This window comes from Aotus nancymaae, unplaced genomic scaffold, assembly GCF_030222135.1.
Source record: "Aotus nancymaae isolate 86718 unplaced genomic scaffold, 86718_ANA_hifiasm-v0.15.2.pri h1tg000041l, whole genome shotgun sequence".
Classification (NCBI taxonomy): Eukaryota; Metazoa; Chordata; class Mammalia; order Primates; family Aotidae; genus Aotus; species Aotus nancymaae.
The window spans coordinates 11134694-11155386 of record NW_026988455.1 but is presented as its reverse complement, the minus strand read 5'-3'; the positions used below and the strand labels follow the sequence as shown (position 1 = coordinate 11155386).

The 20693-nt window shown below is 37.8% G+C and overlaps 2 protein-coding genes across 8 annotated transcripts in view; one reads left to right on the top strand and one right to left on the bottom strand.

The window, feature by feature from the left end:
- Positions 1-10807, top strand: part of RIC1 (RIC1 homolog, RAB6A GEF complex partner 1) — a 143146-nt gene extending 132339 nt beyond the window's left edge. For all 5 annotated transcript variants that reach the window (XM_012454531.2, XM_012454532.2, XM_064361464.1 and 2 more), the window contains exons 22-26: positions 1545-1831; positions 2655-2846; positions 4801-4978; positions 5129-5317; positions 6233-10807. In XM_012454531.2, coding sequence (XP_012309954.1) covers positions 1545-1831; positions 2655-2846; positions 4801-4978; positions 5129-5317; positions 6233-6521 — 1135 coding nt within the window. In that variant the 3' untranslated portion in view covers positions 6522-10807. The remainder of the gene's footprint in view (positions 1-1544; positions 1832-2654; positions 2847-4800; positions 4979-5128; positions 5318-6232) is intronic.
- Positions 1-20693, bottom strand: part of ERMP1 (endoplasmic reticulum metallopeptidase 1) — a 77515-nt gene that overhangs the window by 5987 nt on the left and 50835 nt on the right. The window contains exons 14-16 of one of the 3 annotated variants that reach the window (XR_010336981.1): positions 14792-14955; positions 14422-14669; positions 11947-11964 (exon numbers count right to left, since the gene is read on the bottom strand). Coding sequence is in view for 1 of the 3 variants with exons in the window: in XM_012454534.2 (XP_012309957.2) it covers positions 14505-14669; positions 14792-14955 (329 nt within the window). In the remaining 2 variants the exon portion in view is untranslated. Of the gene's footprint in view, positions 1-11946; positions 11965-12025; positions 14670-14791; positions 14956-20693 lie in introns of those variants that run through there. The other 2 variants (XR_010336980.1, XM_012454534.2) reach the window with 2 other exon arrangements.

Here is a 20693-nt window from a genome sequence, read left to right as displayed (position 1 = left end):
CCTACGCCTATGTCCTGAATGGTTTTGCCTAGGTTTCCTTCTAGTGTTTTTATGGTGTTAGGCCTTATGTTTAAGTCTTTAATCCATCTGGAGTCAATTTTAGTGTAAGGTGTCAGGAAGGGGTCGAGTTTCTGCTTTCTGCATATGGTTAGCCAGTTTTCCCAACACCACTTATTGAACAGGGAATCCTTTCCCCATTGCTTGTTTTTATCAGGTTTGTCAAAGATCGGGTGGTTGTAGATATGTTGTGTCGCCTCTGACGCCTCTGTTCTGTTCCATTGGTCTATATCTCTGTTTTGGTACCAGTACCATGCTGTTTTGATTACCGTAGCCTTGTAGTAGAGTTTGAAGTCCGGTAGTGGGATGCTTCCTGCTTTGTTCTTTTTGCTTAGAATTGACTTAGCTATGCGGGCTCTCTTTTGGTTCCATATGAAGTTTAAGGTGGTTTTTTCCAGTTCCGTGAAGAAGGTCATTGGTAGCTTGATGGGGATAGCATTGAATCTGTAAATTACTTTGGGCAGTATGGCCATTTTCACGATATTAATTCTTCCTAACCATGAACATGGAATGTTTCTCCATCTGTTTGTGTCCTCTCTTATTTCGTTGAGCAGTGGTTTGTAGTTCTCCTTGAAGAGGTCCTTTACGTTCCTTGTTAGTTGTATTCCTAGGTATTTTATTCTCTTTGTAGCAATTGTGAATGGCAGTTCGTTCTTGATTTGGCTCTCTTTAAGTCTGTTATTGGTGTATAGGAATGCTTGTGATTTTTGCACATTGATTTTGTATCCTGAGACTTTGCTGAAGTTGCTTATCAGTTTCAGGAGATTTTGGGCTGAGATGATAGGGTCTTCTAGATATACAATCATGTCGTCTGCAAATAGAGACAATTTGACTTCCTCCTTTCCTAATTGAATACCCTTTATTTCTTTTTCTTGTCTGATTGCTCTGTCTAGAACTTCCAGTACTATATTGAACAGGAGTGGTGAGAGAGAGGGCATCCTTGTCTAGTGCCTGATTTCAAAGGGAATGCTTCCAGTTTTTGCCCATTCAGTATGATATCGGCTGTCGGTTTGTCATAAATAGCTTTTATTATTTTGAGATACGTTCCGTCGATACCTAGTTTATTGAGAGTTTTTAGCATAAAGGGCTGTTGAATTTTGTCGAAGGCCTTCTCTGCATCAATTGAGATAATCATGTGGTTTTTGTTTTTGGTTCTGTTTATGTGGTGAATTACATTTATAGACTTGCGTATATTGAACCAGCCTTGCATCCCCGGGATGAATCCTACTTGATCCTGGTGGATAAGCTTTTTGATGTGCTGTTGCAATCGGCTTGCCTCTCCAAATGTCTTAAAAGCCTACTGTGTTCCAGGGGTTGTGGTGTCATGTGGAGGAGAAGCCCTGATGCTTTATCTTCATTGTCAATGAGAATTGGTTCTTGGATCGCTTGTCTCCTTGTCATCTTTATCAGTACTACTGCGTAATAAGTATGTGAAATCCTCCAGTAAAGCTTATTCTGGAGAAATAATCTTGTGTTTCCACTTACAGATGGAGCAAAGACAGTGACTGTGCTGAGAACATGTATATTGACATGATGCTCTGGAGACATGCTCGGCGCCTCTTAGAAGACGTGAGGTTAAAGGACCTTGGCTGCTTTGCAGCCCAGCTGGGCTTTGAACTAATTAGTTGGCTTTGCAAGGAACGTACCCGAGCTGCCCGGGTAGACAACTTTGTAATAGCCTTGAAGAGACTCCACAAAGATTTCCTGTGGCCACTTCCAATTATCCCAGCCTCTTCTATCAATTCTCCTTTCAAAAATGGAAAATATAGAACTGGTAATGTAGACTTGGTGTCACTTGTACAAGGAGAATTGTATTTCACTCCATGTAGTTAGACATTTTATTAGTTGATATTCAAGGGATTATTTTTATTCCAAACTTAAGAGTGGATAAAAGCCAACTTTTTGTACATCAGTTGGAATGTCCACTGCTTGACCAAGGGTGTAAATAAAGTAGAATCTTTTTCTCTAAATCTTATGACCTTGAAGTCTAATTCAAAAATCTAGTCATTTTTGGATTATAAAGAAGTTGAGAACTAGCTGAATATAAAAGCTACCATGCTTATGTTATTGTGGGAAGGAGTTCTGGAACCAGATAGACAAGGACCTCAAAATAAGCTGACAGAACTCATTCCAGGGAAACAGGCCACCTTCTAAACTAGGAGAGGACAAACTGAAAGTATATTTTGGTGAAAGAAAAATTTAAAGTTTTTTAATTCAGGTCTTTTTATGAAGACTGTTCTAATTATTATTTATGAATATCAAAACCAAAACTTTTAACTTTGGCATTTGGAAACTGCATGTCATCTTAAGAGCCAAAGGAAGTCACTTAGAAGATCAACATAATATATAAGTTTTGCCTAGCTCCAGTAAGAGATAGGATGATGTAGCTGTTAGGTAATATTGTGTGGCCAGTCTATTGTGTTACAGTCACATGTCTCTAGTTTTGGGATGGCCGATACAGTTCAGGGCAGTAATTGCCTTTGAACTGTTCTTATTGGGTAGGCAGATGAGGGAAGCTAAAAGAGCTCAATTGAAAATGTTAGTGTGTGCATCTTGAATTTCTTCCTCCATTTTTTGTTCTTGGACCTACTCTGCAGTGGGAGAGCAGCTGTTAAAGTCTCAGTCAGCTGACCCATTTTTAAACCTTGAGATGGATGCTGGCATCTCCAACATCCAGCGAAGTCAGAGCTGGCTCAGCAACATTGGCCCCACACATCATGAGATAGACACAGCTTCATCCCATGGACCACAAATGCAAGATGCCTTCTTGTCACCTTTATCTAATAAAGGTAAATGTCATTTTAAATCCTAGTTCTTCTTCATTTCCTTTGAAGAAAGTTTATATGCTATAGCACTTCAGAGATGGAGCTTCACTCTTTTTCTAACATGATGGAGGATTAACCATTTGTATCCGCTGGAGAGGTGGACAGTTTGTAGAACAAGGCCAAATTGGCCTTGACTGTACTTTGCCATATTTCTTTTACATGAACAAAAAAAAATAGTGCAGATCAACATTAATAGATGAATCTTTGTAAATCAATACTGATGATAAGGAAACACTAACTTTGAGCCCCAAGTAAGCAAAATGTTATCCTCATATAAAGAATTCCATTTTTATCATAATTAGATGTGGATCATAAAAAATTTTACTCCATTATCATTTTTTCCCATTATCATTTTTTTATTATTTTTCTTTTGGAATATGTGAGGTGGTAGTATTTTTTATTTCATCGATAAAAATTTGTGGTCATTTGCTTTTTCTCTTGCTGCTATATAGGTTCCTACGTGATATCCTTGATTTTGCCTCCAGGCCTTAAAAGCTTATAATATTTACTCTCTGGCCCTTTTACAAAAAAATGTACACCAATCTCTGCTCTATAGTAATGGGTAAATTACAAACTGAAGAGGTTTTGAAGCAATTTATGTTGGTATAGGGTTATAAAGTATAGGAGCTTAAACAGCAGTTTGTCAGAGTTTTTGCAGCTTTTTTAGTGGCCAGAGATATTTGTCTAATGTTTGAATATCAGTCGGTCATCACTGTTAACTGAGCTTCTACTATGTGAGGAGGCTTACAGATCTCATTAGTTTTTTTTTCCTAATTGTGATAGAATACACAATTTATCATTGGCTATTGTGAATTCTGCTATGAATGTAGATATAATATTTCTGTGAGACTCTATTTTCAGTTCTTTTGGGTATATACATATTCAGAAATGGGACTGCTGGGTGATATTGTAATTCTACTTGTAATGTTTTTGAGGAATCGCCATGTTTCCCATAGCAATTGCACCATTTTACGTTCTCAGCAGTGGATGAGGGTTCTAATTTCACCACATCTCACCAACACTCACTTTCTGTTTTTTGATAGTAGTCATCCAGATGGGTGTTAGGTGGTGCCATTACTTGTTTTAGAGAACTTTTTGAAAAAGATAATTTCAAATATATTAAAAAGTAGAGATAATAATATAGTGGGCTCCCCTCCGTCCCCCATGTGGCTGTCACTCAGCTTCCATCACTAATGGCCACATTTGTTTAGTGTCCTTCCCCCATCCTGTATTAACTGAAGAAAATCCATGACACATTATCTATAAATTTCAGTATTTTTCCTATAAGGACTCTTTAAGAATTATGACCAAAATACCATTATCCCTATAAAAATTTGGTAATTCCTTGATACCATCAAATATTCATTAAGTATTCAGATTTCCAATTATTTCATAAACATTGTAATTTTTTATAGGTTGAGTCAAGATTTAAATAAGGTTCACATATTGTGATTGTGTTCTTAAAATCTTTCAAGTGGATGTTCCCTACCATCTTCTTTTCCCTTCCTTGCAGTTTATTCATTGAAAAAATTTGATTTTGTGGATTTTACGACAATAATGATTTTGCTTATTATAGCTTCATCGTTTAGTTTAACAGTTTCCTCTGTATTTCCTATAAATTAGTAGCTGAATGTAAAGACTTGGTCAAATTCTAGCCAGATTTTATTGAGGGAAGTGGGGAAGACTGCTTCATAGGTGGTGGTAGTATGTTTTTCCATCTAAAGGTACATAATGTCTGGTTATCTAATTTTTTAAAAAATATCTTCTATGTTAACATGGTAATTTTAGCCATGGATTTCATGTTTCAATTTCAAGATCCTGAGAAATCAACATCTGAGGAACAGCCTTTATTTAAAATTAAAGGAAAATATATTTTCTACAAGAAGCTGGTTTGTAACTTCTGGCAATTCTTCATCAGGTGATGAATGCAGTATTGGTTCAGCCACAGACTTGACTGAAAGTAGCTCCATGGTGGATGGAGATTGGACAATGGTGGATGAAAATTTCTCTACACTCAGTTTAACTCAGTCAGAGCTGGAGCACATTTCCATGGAGTTGGCCAGTAAAGGGCCTCATAAATCCCAGGTCCAGCTTCGGTGAGTTTCTGGTCTATTTGAAATCACAGAATGCCTACTCGGAGTATTTGGACATATAGGTATGGGGCTACTTTCCTAAAAATCATTGCACTTCTGTGCATCTTACAGATCCTCCTTAGCATAAATCATTTTGTTTCTGCTTTTATTTAGGTATTTGCTACATATTTTCATGGAGGCAGGGTGCCTGGACTGGTGCATTGTTATAGGCCTGATTCTTAGAGAATCCTCAGTAATCAATCAGATTTTGGTTATTACACAGTCTTCAGAGGTAGATGGAGAGATGTTACAGAACATAAAGACGGGGCTACATGCAGTGGACCGATGGGCATCTACAGACTGGTAAGTGCTGCTTTGCCATCTTTAATATTTTAGGTTGGTGTCTCTTGGTGAATCCTGTCCTTTCACCTTAAGGCTTAGTTATGGTTCATGTATTATACTTATACATTATTATGTTCATTTTTAAGCTACTTTCTTTAGTAATCATTCTATACCCAGCTATTTAAATGAATAATATCCATCAAGTAAAGTTACGGTGTTGGTCAGTGTGTAATTTATACTGTGAATGCATGTCACTGACTTAAGATTGATGCAGTGCAAATGAGCTTAGAATTATGCAGTGCAAATGCATAATTAATAATATGCTCATACGCAGTGCAAATGAGCTTAGAATTAAGGACTTCAGATTTGCAGTCCTGTGGAAATGGAAGCTATAATCTAAAAATGTCTACTTGAAAAGTCTCAAAGTTAAGGTCTATGTCAATTTAACATTCCTTGGCAGTTACAAGCAAATCCAAATTAGAATTGTGGTGGCAGTTAAGAGCCTTGGACTCTAGCCCTGTCTTTATTACCAGTTATATGCATATTCGGGGCTAGTTACTTCCCTTACTTGGATCTGGTTTTCCTTAATTGCCAAATGGCTTTAGGTTAGATGTTGTCTGAAGGTCCTTTTTCGAGTCTAAACTCCTTTTGGCTTTTCAATTGTAAAATACAATTTTTATTTGTAATACTGGTTCTAAAACATCAGCCTTTGCCCCTAGTGCTTAGAAACTTAAGCCTCAGGCTTATGCAACATGCAGCCCCCTCTGCTGGGCAGGACACCCAAGAAGCCTTTCCTACCTACCTTCTTTGCCTCCTCCCTCCCCTCATAATCTATCATTGTCCTTACCATATCAATGTTTAGTAAGTTTATCTGTAACATTCTACCAAACCTTTTGAATTATGGCAGATAAGCTAATGTTTTTTTCCTCTACATAGTCCTGGATATAAGCCATTTTTAAACATCATTAAGCCGCAACTGCAGAAGCTCAGTGAGATAACAGAAGAGCAGGTCCAGCCAGATGCCTTCCAGCCAGTAACTGTGGGTAAGACTCCTGAACAGAGTAGCCCCCGGGCAGAGGAGAACAGGGGCTCCTCCAGCCATGGAAGCATCCCCCAGGGTGAAGTCGGGAGTAGCAGTTTGGTCAGCCGGAAAGAGGAGGACATAGCCCAAGCAGAGGAGGAAGAACCTTTTCAGGATGGGACTTACGACTGTTCCGTGTCCTAACAACAGTGAGGTTCCTGTCACAATGGGGCAGTATTAATTAGCAGCAGCGTGCAACTCTACGTTGTAACCTAGTTGGCTGATTTAACGGGAGAACTCAGTTCAGAGACTCTTTGGTAAAGTATTATTAGGTTTTAACTAATTCTTGTCTAAGAAATCTTTTTGACTCCATAAAAATGTGATATAAAGCATCTTTCATAAAAAATTTTTAAGCTGCAGTGAAAAGTAAATATTGTACAGATGTACATGGGAATATTTTGGTTTTACTCAGAGGTTGATAGGTCTTAAACCATAGGAATTGTTTTGTCCTAGGTGAGCTTACTTTTTCACTACTTACAGCTTCTTATGTTTCCTGGTTCTGCGTTATGTCCAGACTGCTTTTTAAAAAAAATGCTAAGGTGCTTGCTGTAGTTTATCAGGTACTTAAGCTACCTACGTTTTTGCTCCCTTGGATAGAGCTCGCTGGACTCCTTAATCAGTCCTCTTGAATAGATATCTGCCCTGGAGCACAGTATGTGCCAGTGTGATACAAACATTCTCCTTGGCTTTACTAGCCCATTAAATCCCAGTCCAGAATTGATGGAAGCTATTGACCTGTGAGTTGATGTGCTTGTTTTAGCAAGCTTGATTCCCATTAGATCAGTGTGGGCACAGGTCTGAGGGATTCTTCTCAATTATGCTGTTAGATACCACTAATTTTGTATTAAGGAACAGTATCTTTTTATGAATACTCTTGTGTAAATATACCCAAAGGCACTGTTCATATTTTTAGGGCTTGTATTATAATTTGTAAGCTTTTAATGCTGGATTCTGCATGTGTACAGATACAAAGATAGGGCTTGCTCCTCTTTGCAAATTGAGGAAGACGGATTTTTTGGGTTGGTCATGAAGTAATGGAAATGATCACACTGATCATGAAATGCAGCAGGTTTTGTGCAAATTAATGTAGTTTTATTTATTGCTTTTGTAAATTGAATAAAGATGGACTTCTATGTAAATAGACTGCTGAATCCTGTATTATCACGGCTACTAAAAATTAGTATGTAAAGAATGCATTCTTCATTGTAAACTTAAAATATTTTATGTACTTCTAGAAATGACTTAAATTTGTTTTCATACATTATGAAAACAGAACTGCATCCTCCTTAATTGCTTTAGACTAAACACACATCCACTGTATGTAATTCTAACTACCTTATAACAGTATTAATTTAGACAGCTTGTTTGTACTGTGCAATTTGAACAAGGAATGCAATGTTATTTTTTACAAAAAACTTGTTTATTTTTATAATAACGATGTATTTGATGTGGACCAAATTCGTACCACTATCTAGAACAACCTCTTTTCTCATAGTGCAATTGTAGTTTAGAAACAAAACTTGGTCCTGTCTCCTTGCTTTTTAAGATTTAGTTGTCTTTACCAGGTTTCCTTTGAAGAGAAACTCAAAACCATTTTGAAACTGCTTAGTTCAGAATTCTTCAAAGTATTTAAAATTACTGAGTTGGGTAATATACTATTATTTACTTTTACATTACAAGTGCAATAATTTCACAAAATAAAACTCCCAAATGGGTGGAGTATGTGATTATTGGTACCTGGTCCTTCTGGTGCTATTTTTATTTAAGTTTTTGTTTCAAACCACCTTTCCCTGAATCTTAAGATAATGTTTTGCATGTCAGTACATGCAGCCCAGCAAGAAACTTAAACTGAACTCTCTTCTCCTGTTGTAGTCCATTAAGGAGAAGAACCAGCATTGCTTTTGTGTTTGGTGTGAATATTCAGTCAATAAAAATAATTTACCATTATAAAGAGCTGTGATCTTCTCAAGTATCTTAAATAAAACACTGTGCTACTGAGTTCATCTCACATTGTTGAAAGCAGGGCACCAGTAAGTTAACTGTATTCCTGTGGGTTAGGCCGTGAATCTTTTTTTTTTAATAAAATATTCCTTTTTCAACTAATAGAAATAGGTCCCACAGCAAGAAATTTGGCAGGTTTACAGAAAATTTGGTAATTTATTTGTTATATAATTTAATTTTTACAACTCCATTTTTATTTTGTTGTGTTGCTTGGTTCACATATCAACTGTTTAAGCCATAATTTTAGCCAATGAATTTAAATATTCAGTATAATTATTTGAGGTTTACTAGATGCATTTATTAATAAGTTATTTGCTGAAACCAAAACAGGAAGTCATTGGGGTATGGGAATAAAATCAACCTTTGCTTGTAATTAAAGTTGCTGCTATTTCTGTAATGTGTATTTTTCCCCACTTTGTAAAGGGCAATAAAACCATTACAAAAACTTTTGTTTATTCATCATCTCAGGTTAACAACAAAAGCCATGAAAATCATCTTTTCATTATATAATTCTGTTTCTTAGAATTTTCCTTATGAAATAACTAGAAATTCAGACCTATTTATTTAAAATATTTGTTTGTATGTAGATTTAGAATGGGAACGTCAAGAGTTGGCAACATTCTAGATGCCTGACAGTAAACTATTGGTGGAAACAGTCCATATCGATGACATGGAAAATGTTCAAAATATAATGAAGAAATGACAGAAAATTACGTATACCTAAGATACCCACCAAGCAAACAAAATTTTACATGTAAGTATAGAGGAACCTAGGTGTCATTTCTAATAAGTGGGATTAAAAATTACTTTGCCTTTTTCCCATTTTCCTAAATATGCTTTCAGTCTCCATGGATTTGCCTATTCTGGACATTTCATATAAATGGAAACATACAGTATGTGGACTTCTCTGTCTCACTTCTTAACTTGGCACCAAAACATGTTATTTGTTATTTTGGCTGTAGCCATCCAAAGTTGTATATGAAGTGGTATCTCATCATAGGGATTTTCATTTACCTAATGGCTAATGTACGTCTTCTTGTACATTATATATATATAAACTGCAGATATTTCCTCATTCTGTTGGCTTTCTTTTCACTTTTTTTCCCTAGGCTTCAATATTCAAGGTTTGTTTTTTTTTAAGTGATGTTAATTACAGCATTTGAAGGGGAAGATAAAATTCCACACAAAATAGAAGACTCTAAAATGTACCCATTAATAACTGCTAAAAAACAAATTGGTAAGAATACAACAGAAGTCTGATTTAGGTTCTGAGTGTCGTCACCATGTGATTACAATCACACAGTCTTTCAGTCATTTCACTTTCTTGATAGTGTCCTTTGAAACACAGTTTTTCGTTTTGATTAAGTCAAACTTATTTTTCTTTGGTTGCTTGTGCCTCATCCAGTGTTATGAATATTTATGCCTAAGTTTTAAGAGTTTTATAGTTGCATCTCCTACATTTAGGTCTTTGATCCGTTTTAAGTTTTGTATATGGTATAAAAGATGTGATTTCATTCTTCTAACGTGGCTACTGTCAGAGCACCATTTATTGAAAAGATTTTTTTCCCATTGTCAAAAACCAATCAAGTATAGATGTATGGGTTTATTCATAGACTCTTAATTGTATTATAATAATCTGTAATCTCTTCATATGCTTTACCGCATTGCCTTGATTTCTGTTGCTTTGCAGGAAATTCTGAATGTGGGAGTCCTAAGTTTGTTTTTTCTAGACTGTTTTGGCTATTCTAGGTCCCTTCTATTTCCACATGAATTTTAGGATCAGGTTATCAATTTCTCTACTAAACTAAAGGCATTTGAGATTTTGATAAGGACTGTATTCATGACATAAAGCAATGTGGAAAATACTGCCATATTAAGCCTTACAGTCCATGAACATGAGATGTCTTTCCATTTATCGGGTTTTTAATGTCTTTTAACAATGAATTATAGTTTTTAGTAAGTCTCATACTTTTATTATATTTATTCCTAAGTAGTTCTTAATGCTATTGTAAAAAAGTGGAATTTTCTGGTTTTGGATTGCATATATAAATACAATTGTTTCTGTATATTGACATTGCATCATGCAACACTGAACTTTTCTTTTTCGTGGATTACTTAGGCTTTTCTGTATTGAAAGTCATGTTGTTTGCAAGCAGAGACAGTTTAAACTCTTCCTTTTCCATCTGGATGCCTTTTCTTTCTCCTGACAAACTATCCAGGATAGAGCCACTAGTACAATGCGTATTAAGCGGCAATAGTGGACATCCTTGTTGTCTTCTGATATTAGGAATAAGCATGCTTTCATCACTAATTATGATGCTAGCTGTGGGTTTTTCATAGATAGATAGCCTTTATCTGGTTGAGGATGTTCCCTTATGTATAGTTATGTCATGTGGGTTTTGTCCTTTATTAAAGACAATTTCAATAGATGCAATGTATGTTTGTTGAGTGTTTTCATCATGGAAGGGTTTTGGATTTTGGTTTTGGATCCAAAACCCTTCCATGATGAAGACACTCAACAAACATACATTGCATCTATTGAAATAGTCATGTGGGTTTTGTCCTTTATTAATATGGTACATTACACTGATTTTTTAATGTTTTTAAGAGTTTTGCTCTGTTACCCAGGCTGGAAGGCAATGGCACGATCATGGTTTGCTGCAGCCTCAAACTCCTGAGCGTAAGCCATCATCCCACCTCAGTTTCTCTAGTAACTGGGTCCACAAACATACACCACCATACCCTGCTAATTAATTTTTGTGTTTTTAGTACAGACAGGGTTTTGCCATGCTGTCCAGGCCAGTCTCAAACTACTTGGCTTAAGTGATCTCCCCACCTCGGCCTCCCAAAGTGCTGAGATTACAGCATGTGCCACTGTGCCTGGCCAACTTTCTAATTTTAAGCCAACCTTGCATCTGTAGCATAAATTTCTTTTGGTTATGATGTAGAACCAAATTGTAGAAAAGAAATTATCAACGTTATATTTTTACAAATCAAATATGGAAGTAGAAGGGTCAAAAAATGCACTGATACACCCCAAAACTCCCTAAGTATTTTTTAAAAAGACAAAGAGCCATAACTGCATCTTGGCTTTATTGGCTCTAAAAGAAGGGCCAAGAAGAGAATTATTCTTTTAGGGCCAGTAACAGGATAGAAGCTGTTCAGCTGCTTCACCTTGTATTGAACTATTTCTGAGAGAATTCACTCAGAAAGCTTAAATAACTTGCACAGAGATCTCTGAACTCAAAAGTTCATGCTCTATTTTGGTGAGTGGTGGCGCCCTTTCCTTCAGTGGAGCTGAGAATAAGCAATGGGTCACTCTGGCTGAAGGACAATTTCTTCCGTCCCTCCTACCCTTACTCCCTGCACCCCCAAAAGAATACCCTTTGATATTTTTTTGCTAATGGGGATGATTTAAAACTCTTACATATGCTTAAGCTCAATAGTTAGTTACCTAATAATTTCTGTGAAATTTAGAAGTACCACTTCATTCCAAGATAGATAAGGGATTCCAACTGAAGAAAACATTTCCATGTTACTTGCTCTCATGAGCCATCTAGGTCGTTTCTGTGGACATGGAATACCCCTTGAAAACGGGAATACATAAGAACACAGATCTGTTTTTCTGTTAAAAAGATACCAACCAGTATATTAAAAAGTTTATTTCAGTAACATTGTAAGGCATCAATTAATCCTCAGTAAGTCAGCAAACCAGTGATAAGAAATTGACAGACAAACACTCCTACAGCTTCCTGAGTCAGCAGGCTGGCTTGTGGCTCCCTCGGTACTAATATCTTTAGAAATCCTATCATGCTTGTTTATAGATACTAAACTGTAGAAACAAACACTTCATGTGACAGTCATTCTTAGGTCAAACACAAGAACGAACTACTGTGAAATCATAATTCTTCACACATTTTCCCTGAATATGCAGTACTGTACTACTAACATTTAAATTCTGCAGAAAATAATGCATTTGTTAGTGACTGTTAGAGCTTGAAAAGACTCTTTTAGAAATTAAATGATCAGATATTCTTTTAAGAAAAAATTTAATCTCAGCACCTTCCAATGTGACAGACTGTGTGCTTAACAGAGCCATAAATACTTTTGATAATTACTTGACCATTTCTGGCATTAAAATAACCTCCCAGAATGTTAGGCAAGCCCTGAGACTAGTCAGCATCTTATTATTGACCTTGTACAATACCAAAGCTTCATAATGCTAAAGAAAACCAAAACAAAAGACAATGGTTTACACAGGGAAATAACCCAAAGGCAAAAGGAAAACAGTGATAATTTATTACTGAAAAACAGTAAAGGCATCCTTTCCAAAGTGGGTGGAAATCACGGGGACACAAAATAGGCCCATATTTTAAATTCATTGAGAGATTATTACTTTTTCTTCACAGCTATGATTCTGTACAAGATATAAACCCTACAAACCTTATGTGATACCTGACAGATAATAAGTAGCAGGAGCCATACTCTTGAAGCACTTAAGACCAATTTTTACAAAGTCCAGAAAAAGCAATGACTCCAGTGTGCAGTGCTGATGCATGTGACAGCCCAACATGTTATCATTCAGCTCTGGCTGCAGCCCTGCTACCTACATGGTCCCAGTTAGTTTTTAGAGAGTCACAGATTGGGCAGGCAATGAGGAGCAGGATTTTAAAAGCACATCATACACATTAGACAAGCAGCCTAAGGACGTTTTCCTCCTGCATTGCACACTTACTGTGCTCTTTCTATTCAAATAGATCCACAGGCCACCCTTCAAGAGCATTCCTCTCTCATTTCCTCCATCATCCAAGATAAATCTAGCTACCCCTTTTTGTTTTAACTGTGCCTTCCAACATTTTACATTTCCTGATGATAAAACGAAAGCTTGCAGAGTTTACCACTGATCTCAGCAACCCCCTCACTGCTGGACCAAAAAGCCATGAGAGGTACTGCTATGATACACCTTACAAGCTACATGGCCATCTTCAAAATGAAAACCACCTTTAAGTCCTCATGCTGCCATTATGCAGGATCTGAACCACTTACAGATACAGCAGTCTTACTCCAGTATAAGCCACAACCTCAAGTCTCAGGAAAGCCAGCCTGCTGGATAATAAGTTACTGAGAAAATCTATTCAACTGGCTGGAAGACAAGAAGACATAATAAGGTTATGCCATAAAGGATTAAGCTTGTATAACACAAGACTCGTATCAAACAAAAGAGAATAAATATTTATAAAATGCCCACTACTCCCAGCCTGCCTTCTACCCCAGAATAGCCCAGGTGGCAGCTCAGTGCTCTGAGGAAGGAAGTTAAGGTCACATACTGGCATAAACAATATTCTGAACCAAAAGAACCTAAAAACGAGGGCTATGTGGCCAGATATTCTCATTTTCAAATTGGTAAGATGGAGAGAGGTAACAGACATGTTTCAGAGGAAAACAGGCATAGAAAACCACCTCAGGAAAACAGCACAGCAATGGATCTGAGTGTCCACTTGTCAGGATAGTCAGTCACCAGCTCAGCATGGGGTCCAGGCCTCAGTACAGAGACACAAAGCACACTCGACAGCTGCCTGAAGAAACAGCTAAGCACAGGCTACAGCCTTAAGAGTGCAATGCTTCTCCCCCAGCCCTATGTCAATCACTTCAGTGACCCACACAGAGTTATAGTCTCAAGGGAAATCATTACCTCAGTGAGTGATATTTCACCCACCATCCACTAATACAACAAATGGTCTTGGGGCTTAAATTGGAAACCACTTTTATCTCATTAACGATGCTCTGACAGTGTACTTCTTTCTTGATCCTAAAGGGGCAGCTATTGAAGTGGTTTGTTGGCTTTTGTCCTTATGATCACATAAAATGACGTGTGTGTAGTGGCAGTACCCACATGTGCTTATGTGCCAGAAAACTGGCATTTTCAAGTGTCAACGGGCCATGCATCATTGTGCCACAGCTTAACCCTTACAGTGCTTGGCCCTGAAAAGTGTTAACCCAGAAAGCTCTTTGAACATATGCTCATTAAAATTGATTGACTTACGTTACAAACATCCACATAACATAGGGAGAAACCATGTCACATGGAGTATCCACTGGGCATGTACTTAGAGCTCATCCACAAGATTAAAACACAAAGAGATCGTAGGTGCACACCCAGGCAGAGGGAAATGTCCAATCTGGAAACTTCTCCTTCAGAGCATCCAGCTGAGGGGATCTCTTGTCTTCCCCAGATAGATAGTGGGCAGCAATGGCCACAGTGACCATTCCTTCGGGATGTTCTTCTGAGACCTGCCAAAGAAAATCAATTAGTTCTTCAGTTCTTGGAAGCCAGCATACTTAACCCCAAGGTTCTTGCTAAATACCACCTGGGAACCTAATCAATGAAACAAGCAATGCTCGGAAATGTGCACCTGCACTTCTATCCAGAACTGCCATGCAGAGGCCTCGAGTCCATGGGAGTAAAAGACAAAGTAGTCTCCTCCTTTACTTGTGACTGGGGTGCCATTGCCAAGAGACCACTGAGAAAGTGTTGACCCTTTGTGGGCTCGAACATAGAAGGACATATGGCTTGGTCCTATAAGGTAGAAGGAAGAAAGAACAGTTAATCTTCTGAAAAGGATAAAAAAAATAACCCACAGTCCAAACCAGATTTCATAAAGGTTCATGACTGTATGACTTTAAGCATACTCACTATAAACCTAATGGAGGTTTTACCAGTTTGAACACCTAGCATGAATCAACAAGCTTAAGTAATAAGGTACAGCAGAAAAGACAGTCTAAATGAGAAAGCCTTAGTTTTAAGTTGGTCCTATCACTTAATTGCTGCATGGCATCAGGAATTCAATCTAAGTCACAATTTATTCATCTGTGAAACATATTTTTTGAGGGGATTACCTTAGAAAAAGCATATGGAAGTGTTAGCAAAACTGCAAAGTGCTACAACAGTACTGAATATGACTGTCATTATGAATGGAGTTGTAATTTTCAGAGTTGATCATGTAACACCTTAAAATATGTTTTACTAGTTTTTCCCTTCAAGCTGGAAAATAACTGCCCAGTTCTGAAAATTTAGTTATTACTGGGGACTTCCAAGGAAACTGATGACACTGACAAACTAAAACTAAAATAGATAAAACTAAACCAAAACACACCCTGAGCCTAACTTGAAAATAGAGCATACCCACATTTGCAATAAACATAAATTTGTAAATCTCAGGGAGCAATCTCACATACTTGTGCCCACCCTGCTAATGCTGCAAGGCTTTCTGGCAAATGCAGGCCAAGTAAGCCCACCCTAAATCTGAAAATACTACTATAGTGTCCAGTCAAAGGTTTACAGGGTAGGGACTTAAAAGTACATATTATTGAACTAACAGTCTTCAAAAGCAAAGCTCAGGGAGAAATAAACCAAAAAAGAAGGGAGAGACATCATTTGGCACTTGGGTGGTGAAGGTGAAAAGCAAAAGAAAATTCAGGGTCCTGTAAGAAAAATCAAAACAAAACGTTGAAAGATATATATTATTCATACACACCAACACAAACTTACTAAAGAATCTGGACTTTATTACACTGGCAGAAAAAGAAGCCATTGCTAGAAATTGTACAAAACAGCACAAAAATGAGGAAGGAAACGAACAAATCCATACAGTTACTACCAAAAAAAAAAAAAAAAAAAAAAATTCCTCTTGGAAAAAAACCCACCATGAAGCAGAAGAAAACGTTATGACCATACTCCAACTATAAATACATACACAAAAACATATGGGGATATTTAAAACTCTACCACGAATCAGAAATTCTTAATAGAAGGAAGAATTAAAAGGACTGGACTCAAAAAAGAAATGGAGGAAAAAGGCAAAATCACCTTAGAAATGAAGAAAATTGGGTCAGGGGCAGTGGCTCAAGCCTGTAATCCCAGCAATTTGGCAAGTCGGGGCGGATGGATCACTCGAGATGGGGAATTGGAGACCAGCCTGACCAATATGGGAAAAACCCCGTCTCTACTAAAAATGCAAAATTAGCCAGGAGAGGTGTCACATGCCTGTAATCCCAGCTACTCGGAAGGCTGAAGCAGGAGAATCACTTGAACCCAGGAGTCTCACTCTGTCGCCCAGACTGGAGTGCAGTGGCGCCATCTCAGCTCACTGCAACTTCTGTCTCCAGGGTTTAAGTGATTCTCCTGCCTCAGCCTCCTGAGTAGCTGGGATTGATTACAGGTGCATGCCACCACTCCCAGCTAATTCTTGTACTGGGGTTTCACCATGTTGGTCAGGCTGGTCTAGAACTCCTAATCTCATGATCCACCCACCTCAGCTCCAAAAGTGCTGGGATACAAGCGTGAGCCACCATGCCCAGCCTTTTTTTTTGGTAGAGATGGGGTCTCCCCATGTTGCCCAAGCTGACCTCCTGGGCTTAACCCATCCTCCTGCCTCAACCTCCCAAAGTGCTGAGATTACAAGAATGAGCCACACCAGACCTGGCAGAAAGAACTCACTATAGTGAGGATTTTAATATATCCAAATGTATTACAAAAACAAATACTAAGGTGAAGGTGTAAGACACATGTACAAATGTTACATGCTGTAACAAAAATTGGATGGAAAATGGGAGAGGGAAAGAGGAAAGTAGAATAAGCATGCTGTTGTATAGGCTAATTGATGGGAGTTAGTACTTTTTTTTTTTTTTTTTTTTTTTTGAGAAAGTCTCGCTCTGTGGCCCAGGCTGGAGTGCAGTGGCACGATTTCAGCTCACTGCAACCTCCCGCTCCAGGTTCAAGTAAAATAACAGAGGATTAAAACAAACATAATATTCATAAATGTCAGAAAATAAATGTTTTACAGAGCATAGAAGACACATCATAGAAAAAAGGAATATAATAAAGCAACACATATAATTGTAAATATTGTGACAGCTGAGGCCAAATGTATGAGTAATAAAAATCACTTACTGTATGTTTCTTGAATACGGAAAGATTTAGAAAGGATAAATAAAGGTATGAACAAATGTATTTCAGTCAAGTGGAAATAGTTTAAAAGGCCTATCTTCTGAAAAAATAGAATTCAAGGCAAAAGCATTAAATATAAATGGGGCACTTTTTAATACTAAAAGTCACAATTGACAATGAAGACATAAAAATTCTGAGTATGCACCAGATAACATGGCAACTACTTTATAAAGAAAACGACAAAAGATGTATAGAAGATATATAAATATAAACACACAAATAAGAGACTCCAATATTCCACTCGGTACAAGACACATCAATTGAGCAAAAAGTGATGATAGAGGAGGCCTGAAACAAAATGACCAATGAGGTAGATTATGTGGATACAGATTGATTATTTCTTATTTGAAATGCTTGAGACTAGAAGTGTTTCAGGTTTTGGAATATTTGAATTAGCCTACAGGTATCATGCAGGCCTCTTTGGCATTTTAAACAGTATCTTGACACCACAGAACAGAGAATAAGCAAAAAACAAAACTGTAATGCACATAGGTCTGGGCTTCACATAAGGCATTATGGGAAACCTGCCACTGGCATATGCGGCCTACACACATACTATTTTATTACTCTTTACAGATATACATGCATGGAGGATCTGGGTGTGTGGGAAGGTATGTTACAAATGAAACAGGCTGGAAAGGTTTTCTTTCCCCAGGGATGCGGAATCAACTGTGTTGTGCACCTATGTTTTACTATGACCTGTCATGAGGTCAGGTGTGGAATTTTCCTCTTTTTTAAGACATGGTCCCACTCTATCACTGAGGCTGGAGTACAGTGGTGCAATTATAGCTCACTGCAGTCTACAATGCCTAGGCTCAGGCAGTCCTCCCTCCTGAGTAGCTAGGACTACAGGCGTGAGCCATGATGCCTGGGTAATTTTTTAAGTTTTTGTAGAGGCAAGGTCTCACTATACTGCCCAGGGTGGTCCCAAACTCCTGGCCCCAACTGATTCTTTTGATCTGGCCTCCCAAAACGTGAGCCTTCCAGGTATGAGCCACCATGGCTGGCAGAACTGTCTTTTTGTGGGATCAAGTTGGTGCTCAATAAGTTTTGGATTTCAGATTTTCGGATGAGGGATGCTCAACCTGTATATATGAAAACTTTATATACTGATAATACAAAATATATCTTCTCAAGTGAGCATCAAACACTTAGAAAATCAGGTACTAGAGGTCACACAAGAAATATTGGAAAGTTATATAAAATTATAAATAAATAACATTGATCACAATTCAGTAAAACTGAATTGTTGAAATTATTAACAAAACAGCTTTCCTCTGGAAATTAAAATGTCTTCTATTAAAGACTCTAAAGTGAAAGAGGAAGTACAAACTGAAATTACAGAATTTTTTAAAAACAGGAACTGTTAGATATATGCAAAACAGTAATAAGAGGAAAATTCATAATACATTTTTGTGGGGGTTAGGTGCAATAGCTTATGCCTGTAATCCTAACATTTTGGGAGGCCAAGGCAGGAAGATCACTTGAGGGCAATACAGCAAGATGACATCTCTACATAAAACTTTTTTGAAAATTAGCCAGGTGGGGCCAGGCGTGGTGGCTCACACCTGTAATCCCAGCACTTTTGGGAGGCGAGGTGGGCTGATCACCTGAGGTCAGGAGTTAAAGACCAGCCTGACTGACATGGAAAAACCCTGTCTCTACTAAAAACACAAAATTAGCCGGGGTGGTGGCACATGCCTATAATCCCAGCTACTTGGGAGGCCGAGGCAGGAGAATTGCTTGAACCCAGGAGGCGGAGATTGCAGTGAGTCAAGATTGCGCCATTGCACTCCAGCCTGGACAACAAGAGTGAAAATCCATCTCAAAAAAAAAAATAAAAATAAAAACATGAAATTAAAAAAAATTAGCCAGGTGTGGTGGCATACACCTGTAGTCCCAGCCACTCCAGAGGCTGATAGGAGGATCACTTGGAGCCCATGAGTTTGATGCTGCAGTGAGCCATGACTGCACAACTGCACTCCAGCCTGAGTGACCAGGGAGATCCCAAATCAAAAATACCTATCTATTTTCAGTGAAATAAATCCTTGAAAATGACTTGGGTAAAAAAGAACAATAGAGTAACCAAAAGGAAGGAAGTACTAAAGATGAAATCAAAAATCAATGAAATACAGAACATAAACAGATCTAATTTTAAAAAATAGAAGTTTGTTGCTCCTGAATGACGACTGGATAAACAATGAAATGAGGGCAAAAATAAAGATGTTCTTTGAAACCAATGAGAATGAAGACACATCATACCAGAATCTCTGGGACACATTTAAAGAAGTGTCTAGAGGGAAATTTATAGCAATAAATGCCCACATGAGAAGTGAGAAAAGATCTAAAATCGACACCCTATCATCAAAATTTAAAGAGCTAGAGGAGAGGAGCAAGATCAAAAAAACTCAAAAGCTAGGAGACAACAAGAAATAAGATCAGAGCATAACTAAAGGAGATACAGACACAAAAAACCCTTCAAAAAAATCAATCCAGGAGCTGGTTTGTTTGAAAAGATCAACAAAATAGACCACTAGCCAGACTAATAAAAGAGAGAGAGAGGCCAGGCGTGGTGGCTCACTCCTGTAATCCCAGCACTTTAGGAGGCCAAGGCAGGTGGATCACGAGGTCAAGAGATCGAGACCATCCTGGTAAACATGGTGAAACCCCGTCTCTACTAAAAATACAAAAATTAGCTGGGTATGGTGGCGCGTGCCTGTAATCCCAGCTACTCAGGAGGCTGAGGCAGGAGAATTGCCTGAATCCAGGAGGCGGAGGTTGTGGTGAGCCGAGATCGCGCCATTGCACTCCAGCCTGGGTAACAAGAGCGAAACTCTGTCAAAAAAAAAAGAATAGATGCAAAAAAAAAAAAAAAAAAAGATAAAGAGGATATCACCACCGATTCCTCAGAAATACAAACTACCATCAGAGATTACTACAAACAACTCTATGCTCATAAACCAGTAAACCTGGAAGAAATTGATAAATTCCTGGACACTTACACCCTCCCAAGACTAAACCAGGAAGAAGTTGAATCCCTGAATAGACCAATAACAAGGGCTGATGTTGAGGCAGCAATTAATAGCCTACCAACCAAAAAAGTCCTGGTCCAGACAGGTTTACAGCTGAATTCTACCAGACATACAAAGAGAAGCTGGTACTATTCCTTCTGAAACTATTCCAAACAATACAAAAAGAGGGAATCCTCCCTAAGTCATTTTATGAGACCAACATCATCCTGATACCAAAACCTGACAGAGACACAACTAAAAAAAAAAACTTCAGGCCAATATCCATGATGAACATCG